Here is a 10,346-nt window from a genome sequence, read left to right as displayed (position 1 = left end):
ATAGAGTAACACATCTCATCATGCATTATTTAGCATACGTCGAATAACCGGCTAATTAGCTAGTTTTTTGTCCTTGATAATTTGGCTAAATCAGCATTCCATTCTTTCAAAACTTTCATTCCCCCATATATACTAGACTATACACCTATTATTTCTGCCCATTGGCCTTATTAGTTAGGATTAATGTAATTTATATTTCAAAACAACTAGAAAGATGTATTGGAGAAGCTCATGGTAAACGGAGAAGAACAGACTGATACAAAAAAAATAACTTTGTGGGATAATTCTAGGCATGTTTCGAAAGAAATAATAAATGTGATCTGGCCAAAATGAGAAAGATTTAAACTCATGTTCCAGTGTTCTTGTTATACCTATCTCACTTCAATCATTGTTCCTAGCAGTTCCTACTTTGCTTTTGAAGTTTATATTGGAAATACTTTTTAAACATTGGTTTGACTTTGTCGTAAGCATGTGAATGCCTGAGAATAATGTTATTATATAATATAATGTCTAAGTAGAGCTGGACCGGGTTATATCTGAATGAAATTAGGGATTTCTTGTTGCTATTCTGTTTTGCTTATGAAAGAAAACACTTATATTCTCTCCTGATGGTCATGTATTCCATATCACCATAAATATATTCTCTAAATTTTAATATAACTTCAGCAAACGTTTTCATTTCATTTCTTTAAAATAGAAGTTCTGGTCACCATGATACAAAAAAGATGCTGAGACCCTAAAAAGAGAAACGCAACAAAGATGATAAGGAGTCTGGAGGCTAAGTTGTACAATGAATGGTTGAGAGAACTAGGTTTGTCTAAGAAAAAGACTAAGGGTGACATGATACTAGTCTTTCAGTACATGAGGGGCTCTCACATAAAACAGGGGACCGACCTATTATCCAAAGCACCTGAGGGCAGGACAAGAAGGAATGGGATGCAAGACCATTAAATGAGATCCGACCTAGAACTAAGGAGAAATTTCTTAGGAAATTTCCTAACAATGAGAACAATTAATCAATTAATTTCTGGAGCTTGCCTCCAGAAATTGTGAGTACTCCATCATTGGTGGTTTTCAAGAAAAGATTGGACAATCATTTGTCCAAAATGGTATAAAGTCTCATGCTTGAACAGGGGATTAGACTAAAAGACTTCCAAGTTCCTATCAAACTTTGTTATTTTATATTCTACATTCTAAATTGAATAAATTACATAATTTCTGTTCTCTAATTATATTTTACTTTTTATGGCCACCAACCATACTATTGAGCATTGTGATGTTTTTGTTTAATACACAATTTTTTAAGAAGGGGTGTTGGTTTTAAATGTTTTGTAGTACATAACTTTCTGGAAATTGTGGCATTTGATAGTCTATGTAATACCTGCCCATTGCCCATGGCTGTTGGTTGTTTTGGCTGCATAGGAACCATATTTAGAAAACTGATTGTTCTCTATATAAGTAATATGACACCATAATCTTTCCCCTAGGGAAGTATTAATGTATATATTATTAATCTGTTCTGGTTAGGGTAATTCACTTATTCTTTCCCTTGTTCTCTTGCCCAGAGTTCTGATTTAATTGTTAATCCTTAAACACAAATATGTACATTTTCTTTATACCTGGGAATTTGAAGTAGTTTGTTTTTATAATTAGCCATATATTTTAAATTGCATGTTCTCAGCTATAACCTGTTATCTTTCTGATGGAAAAATATTGGGAGCAATGTGCTCTCATGAAATTCCTGGATAGCAGGAACTATGATACTTCTGATATAATATTGTGATATATTATTGGAATTATGATGCTTCATGTCTTGTAGTTATTCAGAGACAGATGGTCTTTCCAAATGTGAATTCATTTTCTTTTGAGCCCTTGTTCCTTAATTCTAAGACATCTATCGTCATTTATTGAAACAGAGTAATTTAACTTGAAAGGAACATTAGTGAAGCTATTACTGGGGGCTGGGAAAAACCAACTAAATAAGCTTTTAGGAATTTCCAAAGAATCATATGAATTAGATTATACACTTTAAAAGTAGTGATAGTATCAAAGTGCTTGTAAATTTGTCATTTAATGGACATTTTTGTTTGCCTATATTTGATTAGAAGATTAAAGCAAGCTAATAAAATTGTTGAGCATGTATTGAAAGATATGTGAAGTATTTTTATGGTGATCAGTAATCATGTCATATGGGAAGACATTTCCTGGTCTTTGTATTTATTCAAACATTAATTAAAATATGTGAGGTTGGGTCATTATCTGTTTTCAAAGTTTAATAATAATATACTCCAATGTCAGGTTTCGGGGTCGTCTCAAATAAATTGCATTTCCAAACAAATAGTCTTCGATGAAATCTTTCATTTATTAAGCACGACAATCTGTCCCCGATTATGTCGTAGCCAACACTGACTTCCTGACCCCAAACCTTCCCTTTCTGTTCCCCAATTCTCTGTGTCTCATTGGCCATCTTCCAAATCACTCTCCCCATATCTATTACTTCAGCTCCCAGGAATGTCCCCCCTCCCATCCCATCTCCTAGGGGATATTATCTTCAGGGAAAATAAGTAGGTGAAAAGTCAAGCGTCCTCTTGCCAGCTGCCCCCTCTTCTCCTCCTTATGTCAGCACTGGAACGAATGTAGTTTGGAAGTTGAAATAAATATTTGTCTAGACAAAATTGAATATAAGCAAAGACTAAAGTATATATTGCTTTATTTGAAACTTGCTCACTTCGTCAGTAAACAGCTTCGTGATCTCAGTATCTTCAGTTATTGAGATTTTAAATTTGTATCCATGTTTAGTAATTCAAATAACAAAAAATAGACATATGACAGAAATTAGAAACAGTCAACAATATCTCTTTAAAAATAATAGCATGAGATTTTACCATGATTGAGTTGTAGCTGTGTTCAATAGGACTCCCAATGCTACAGCAAATTCCCAAACTAGATGCCCTTCCCATGTGTGGAATTCCCAGAATTTGGACCTAGAAGAGAATTCTGGGACTTGCATCCAGAAATAAGGGAGATAACAATGTTTGGGAAAATTGTAATATTGTATGTGAAAGTTTAGCCCCAGAAAATATTAAAATGAATCCAGTCTCAGAGTCTAGAACAAAACGTGTCCCATCTTATCCTATCTTATCCATTTAAAAATTTCATTCCTCTTGCATGAATTATATATGACTAATTTTCCATTAAGTGAGCAACAGACAATATATTTGGGCAACTTACACATTTGCCTGATATCTATCTTCAGTTCTATTGTTGTCTTCTTGCTAGATGTAAATGCCTAAAAGAAAACTGAATTTCATCAAAGTAAAAATATTCTGGATAAGCTTCTTCAAAATGCAAGAAACATGAAACTGGAATTTATCCAAAAGAGGAGCAATATTTTTTGAGTAGTGAAACATTTCCGCATAATATGTTAGAGGTTTTATGGTGATGGAACAAGCAGCGCTAGAGACTGCAGCCAAAAGTGGGTAGTGATTCCAATTTTTTTGTATCTTCTTTCTTTCTACCATCCTATTTCTCTTTCAAGTGGTAGGCTGAAGGAAAATTAATAGTTAGAGGGGCAGAGATTGAAATTAGGTCTAATGTCACAAATAGCCCTAAGGCAAAGTGCTGGTATCACCAAACTTTAATTATTGTATTTTTTAAGCTTATAGAAGGGCCAAAGAGTTATTTTCCTATGTTCAAGTACAAGTAATATAGACTGAACTTTGTGTGATATCTCCTCTTAAACTCATTTTAAAGAACTGTCATGGTCATATTAAAATGAATTCAATATAAACAAGTTATAGATTATTATGGTAGCTTCATTCTGCCTCCACCTCCCCAGAGAATACGCCAAAGAATCAGAGACTCTGCAAATGGACTACATCAGGGGTGTCAAACTCAAGGCCCGTGGGCCTGATTTGACCCGCGGGGTGCTTAAATCTGGCCTATGGGGCTGGCCTGGAAATAGTAAAGGACTGGTCCATGGTGCCTCTGGCAGCCAAAATGGGGCACTGAGGGTACTCGCATGCCCCCCTGCATCCCATTTTCAGACTGGACAGCCTCCTGCAGCACTCTTCCGGCCAAAACAGGGCATGGGAGACTATGTGAGCCCCCCCCCCGGTACCCCATTTTGGCCATCAGGGTGCTGCAGGAGGCATCCGTCCTGTCTCCCACCCACCCACCCCCGGCTGGCCTGTGGAGGAGAACTACAATGCTGATCCAGCCCTTGAAGAAATCCAGTTTGACACCCCTGGACTACATTGTTGAATGGAAGCAAAGGGAGACTCCAATAATTAGGGTGCTACATTATTCATTTAGCAAAGCTCTGGACAGAACAAATGCTTCAGAAACCGAATTCTTGTTTCAGAAGAATTCAATTTTCTGCCAAAACGATAGCCCATTCTTAATAGAATCTCTAAAATACAATGTTAGGGGAAAGGATCAAACTAATATACTCTAGCTTGCTCAGTTTCACCTACCTAAATCTGGATCCATCCCATTATATTTAGCAGTTTGCTCTAGTTTCTTTTACTGTTAATAGTAATATATATTATAATTATACTTGTTTAAAGCTTTTTATCTTCATGGTACTTTACCACCAATTTCATTTCACAGCACTCATGTTGTGTTTCTGTGTTAATGTACATTACTCATAGATAATACTTTTTTGAACTCTGCTTTTAAATGAAAAAGCAACTCATATTACAAGACATAAGCTTGCTGCCGTGTAGACCATATTACTCTTAATAGCAACTATGTAATCACGAATATAAATTAGAATCCATTTTTGAGATATAACACATGTGGATAATGATCAACATTTATTCTTTGGCTGCTAATTAATTACTGATAAAATTGTTGACCATGTATCTAATGGAATCTGTGAAGTATTTTTATGGCAAACAGTAATCATGTCATATGGAGAGAATTGCCTGGTCTTGTTTTTAATCAAACATTAATTCAAAGAGTGTAAACTTCTGATCATTATCTGCTTTCTGTAACAAGAATCCTATTCACTTGCTATGCATTATAAGGATTAAAAATAATTCCAGCATGAAGCTTGCTGAAAATGAAGTTGGGGTTTTGCTGCAGTTGTTTTATGGCAGGATATTAGCAATATTATCCGGAATAATATTCATAGCTTTCTTATCTGTAAAGAATCTGTGGTGGAGGTGACCGGGACTGAAGTTGTTTTCAAAACTACTACTACTAGATGTAGGAAGCACCTACCAAGGCGAAACATTATGTGACTGAAATCTCTTCTATATTTTTAACTAAAAATAAAAGAGCATTTTTGCAGCCATATGGAGCTCTTTCAAAGATACAGGTCTCCTGGCTATTCCAGAACTGAACTAGTCACTGGATAATATCTCACAACCAGCTTAAAATGTGTCAAGAGTGTAAAAGTATTTCATTCTCTTCCAAAAACCCAAGATCAATATAAGTTCAGCTTCTGAACATTTGAAAACCCACACATACCATAGAATGCATACCTGAGCACAAAGAATAAACTTATAAAACACTTCACAAAATGTAGAAGGTAAATGCCACTGCTTTCCACCCAGTGTGTGATTTGGCACTCTTTTCTCAAAGTTTTAATTCCACTTCATTGGAGTTAAAATTTCTTGGATCAGAGTATTTTCCCTGAAAGCAAATCCATCCTTTTGAATCATGGGTAGACAAGGAGCTGTAGTTTCATGCTCTTGGCTCCATCCTTAGACCATACCCCTGGTGTCTAATTAATTAATTGATTAACGTTTCAAACGTTACATTTGTGACTATGGAGATTCTCAGTCATCCAGGTCCTGGTTGTCCCAAAGATGCTTTTTCAAAAGGCAACTGGACTTTGTTTTTTCAAAGTCCAGTTGCCTTTTTTAAAAAGCACCTTTGGGGCATCTGTGTGTAAGAGACAGTTGTTCTCATGTTATCTTTTCACAAGTGTTCTTTACCAGCAGCTTGGTGGAGTATGATCTGCCCAAATATATGATATTAGGGCTATTCTTCCTTCAGTGTCACATCAGTGCATGACTATATGCAAAGTAAGACATGAATGGGGATGGGGGAGTTATCATAATAAATACATAGGCTTGATAGACTAATGATCTGGCTTATTTTAAATTAGCTTCCTTTGTTCTGATGCCATTTGGCTAGGTTTGCAAAATAATTAATTCACAGTAACGGGAATGCATGGAGCAACACCTCCTCCCTTTTTAAGACTCCTCTTGCTTAATAAGTACAACTAAGTTTTGCGCCTATTCTCTAAATCCAATCAAACATACTGTTTGCAAATCTGGGGATAAGTGCAAACTTTATCATCCAAATCTTGTTTTTTTAGATTTTATTCCCTTCCCCATCACACTGAAATTATGTCTCAATCGCTTCTTTATCCATATTTTTCATCATCTTGGCATTTTGAAGATCACCCATTATTGTGCCTGTATTTATTTTGCTCCTTCCATTTTGACACATTAGTCTGCATACACATGAAACCTACATATATCACCCAAATGCCATAGTAATTAAGTTTATATGCACATATAAGTTGGTTATTAATAAGCAAAACAAGAACATCAGAAAAAATGTGTTTCATTCTTACATTAGAGCTACCTAAAATGAAATTACAGCCAAACACATTTCATTTATTTTAGTCATTATCTGGCACATTGAAATCACATATTGACAAAACATGAAGTTCTGTTCACATTTTTCAATCTAGCACATCCTAAATGCAAACCCTAAAATATGAAGACAGTAATCTCATTGTAAACAGTTGAACAATTTCAAAGCAATTTAATTTAAACCCCGTTAAAGTCAAGATAATTGTGACTTTATCCCAAGTTTCAAAACATTCCCTGGGGTGTAAATATAATTCACTTTATTTAGAGATAATGCTCTGCTAATTATTTATTTATTATTTATTTGTTTATTTGTTTATTTGTTTATCTGTTTATCTGTTTGTTTGTTTATTTATTTATTTATTTATTTATTTATTTATTTATTTATTTATTTATTTATTGGTTCGATTTATATGCCGCCCTTCTCCGGAGACTCAGGGCGGTTTACAATGCATTAAGCAATAGCCTTCATACTTTTGTATATACCTGCATAGTAGGGCTTTCGCCCCCCCCCCCAAGCGGTGTTCTTTTTTATACAAAGTCAGTTTATTGCCCCCACAATCCAGGTCCTCATTTTACCTACCTCGGAAGGATGGAAGGCTGAGTCAACCTTGAGCCTGGTAAGATTTGAACTCGCAGTAATTGCAGGCAGCTGGCAGCTAAGTGCTAATTAACAACACTTTAGTCCGCTGCGCCACCAATAATAATTATTATTAATTACAGCATTATTGCCCAGTGTCCACTAAACCTGGACAGTGTCTTAATAAGCAGAGCGTTATTGCAAGAGAGGAGGAAAAACACATCTGACTGTATTGTTGTCTTTAACTAAACCAAACCAAAACAAAACAAAGATTACAAGTCAATAATGTTTCCAATTTTAGAAAAGATAGCTCAGTCATAAAATATTCAATAACATAAATAAGGAAATGTTAGGAACTATGTTATATTTTTCTTACATAAACACCTGAAGATTGCCAAGAATGAATTATACTGGAAACAGTTTTCTCAATATCTTTTTCCATTCTTTTGCTAGAGATGACTTTTTTTTTTGTCCTCCAGGTGATCCACAAAAAATTGGAAATTCTTTGGCGGTTTTTTTTTGGAAAGAGATCGATGGTTTTGAGGTTGTTTGTTTCTATAGACTGTTTTCCTAACCACAAACTTCCTCAAATTCACTGTAAGGAGATGAAGCTAATGAAGTTTTAGATTCTCCATCACTGTTGCATTCTCTTCTTAAACTAGAACCAGAAACTCCCGGTGCATCTGTAGCTGGAATGGATGTCTTATTATTTGTTCCTAAAGGATGATATTCCAGCATATTCTGAAGGTGTTTGATGTAAGTGATGGCAGCTCTCAAAGTCTCCACTTTGCTGAGACGCTTCTCAGCAAGTTCTTTGGGAAGATGGTCTCTGAGGCGTGCATAGCCTTCATTTACACAACGAACCCTCTGTCTTTCCCTCTCATTCCTTTTCCGAATGAAAGCTGGCTCAAATGAGTAGTCATAAACTCCCACATACCCAGAAAAGGGTAAATAAGAGAATCTTCCTGAATAGCCATTGTAAGGCTGATGGTCCCAGTACGTTTGTCCAAAAGGAAGAGGGATGCCAAATGGTTCTCGGAGTGGTAAACCATGAGAACTGGTAACATGACTGCTTCCAAGCGATGCTGGTCCTGAACATGAGATCCTGTTCAAGAGCCCATCATCTTTCTTACTTCCCATCTTAGAAGCAATTCAGAGTCAAATTCCAGAATAGGCTTTCTGGAATTTATCCATTGAAGGAGAGGTCAAATAGGCTAGATGTTCTGCTCCACAATTTGTGGTGATCAGAGAAGTAGGCATTGGCTTAAGGTCCATGGCAGTAAAAATGACCATGAAATTCCGCTCTTCTATCCAAGTATCAGTTCTGTTCCTTAGTCTGTTATTAGTGAATCAGGATGCCTTCTAATTTATAAGCAGGTTTCTAGGAGCATCACTCCACACTTTAAACCCAGGTTTTCCTCTGATCTTCATATTTCAAAAGATAATGAGAGGGTTCCTGTGTTTCTTTTCTTCAAGCTTGGATGTGTGACTATAGAGATAAAACCAAACATAAATAATCTTCTAGGCTGTAAACACTCCTCACATATTGTAATCCGCAGTACTCTTTGATATTACCTGCCTCCAAAAGGATGGATAACTTGAAAAGTTTGCAGGCATTTGACAAGAGTTGCCAAAGCTCCACCTCTTTTTCCTCAAGAATCGAGGATCTCCTGTCAGATGAAAAAATTAGCCAAGGGCTTCCTTTATTGAAATCCAAAGCACGAGGGCAGATTTTGCAGCTTCCGCTGTTCTAAAATAATGGCATCAGTCAGTTCATAGATGTTTGCAGATTTAAACTGCATCTGACAAGTTGTGGTGTGATTTGTATGTCCATGTGCGTGTGAATGTGTGCAGAAATGTGAGATATAGACTATTAAGGGAAAGAGTGCTCCCTTGTGGTTGAGAGTGTGACAGATGAGGCATATTTCCAAACATGGTTGGTAGGAATTGTCTAGCATTCTTTAAGATGTGTACAGCAGCAAAAGAAGGTATTTGTTAAATTCAATATATGCAACTGTAATAAGGACATCTTATTCTTCTCCCATTTAACCATTTCCAACCCTTTTCCCCTTGTTCTCTCTCGTGAATTATAGATATAATGAGTCTTGGAGCAATCATCTATACTTCAAATTATACTATATAAATAATGTGCACCATTGTCACTACTAAATTGATCATTTTAGTTCCACTATAATTATTCCTTGTTTTATATGCATCCCGTATGGCAGAGTTCTACCCCACATTTAAAAATTCACTTTTCCTGGTTTTTTAAAAAACGGTTTCAATCTTTTCAGGAAAAGAAATTAATTCTGTTTGAAAATGTTGTAACTTTAAGAATGGTATTGTTCATGAAACAAAAGGAAATGTAAGCATTTTCCACTTCAAAAGAAACATATTTCACAGAATAAAGTATCCTATTACACATGTCCTATTTTGCTTACGAAAAAGGGATAGGAATTGTTCTTCAAACTGTAATATAAGAAAATACGATAAATGTAATTGTGTTAGATACTAATCTAAGCAAATTGACTCAGTTTCTAGGTAGGTACTTTTTATTCCTTTTTAAAAAGATATCCTTAGCTCTTTACGTTTCCCCCAAGCCAGTCCCATTTCCCTTTTCTCCACATGGAAATGAATATAGAACTGGAAGAATAAAATTTTATTTTCTTGTTTCAATGCTGCCAATGCTTCATTCACAGTTTTTTTAATGGATCACTCTATTTTTTTTCTTTTTTGGTGAAACCCTTGTAGTGTCTTTTTAAAGTGTCTTTTTATGAGTCCAACTGAAATTTCTGCTACTTGGATCTACAGAAGAGACATGGTATCCACAGAAAGGGCAGGACAGAGTAATGGCAAAATTATCAGGAAAACAGGATCTGCATGAAACATCACTATGTATGCCATCATTTTGGTGTCATCATTTTATGCAGATGCTGCTGACTACAAAGTTAATATTACTAAGTATATTTAATGTACTTTGTGCCACCTTCTTCTCCATGTAGAAGATTATGACTTGTCCTTTGGAATGTTTGGGGTACAGCTCTATTTGCCCCAAGAAAACATTTATTTAAAAAGTTCTTTATAGTAGCATTGTGTTTCTCCATTTTATGCACACGGACGGATACCTTTATATTATTTACCCATTTTTCATAGTG

At 35.5% G+C, this 10,346-nt stretch overlaps 1 protein-coding gene across 1 annotated transcript; it reads right to left on the bottom strand.

Annotated features, from left to right (window-relative positions):
* Positions 1 to 7,646: 7,646 nt before the first annotated feature.
* ASCL4 (achaete-scute family bHLH transcription factor 4) lies at positions 7,647 to 8,462 on the bottom strand. Its single transcript, XM_034403337.3, has one exon. The coding sequence runs from the start codon at positions 8,329 to 8,331 to the stop codon at positions 7,762 to 7,764; it is 570 nt and encodes a 189-aa protein (XP_034259228.2). The 5' UTR covers positions 8,332 to 8,462; the 3' UTR covers positions 7,647 to 7,761.
* Positions 8,463 to 10,346: the final 1,884 nt, after the last annotated feature.

The sequence above is a fragment of the Pantherophis guttatus genome, chromosome 7, assembly GCF_059756535.1.
Source record: "Pantherophis guttatus breed Tessera chromosome 7, ASM5975653v1, whole genome shotgun sequence".
In the NCBI taxonomy this organism is placed as follows: Eukaryota; Metazoa; Chordata; class Lepidosauria; order Squamata; family Colubridae; genus Pantherophis; species Pantherophis guttatus.
Note: the sequence above shows the minus strand (reverse complement) of the source record. Positions and strands in the feature narration are given on the sequence as shown.

What these genes read in the sequence shown, in the direction of transcription:
- ASCL4 (XM_034403337.3), bottom strand. Translation starts at nt 8,331, where the DNA reads ATGGGAAGTAAGAAAGATGATGGGCTCTTGAACAGGATCTCATGTTCA.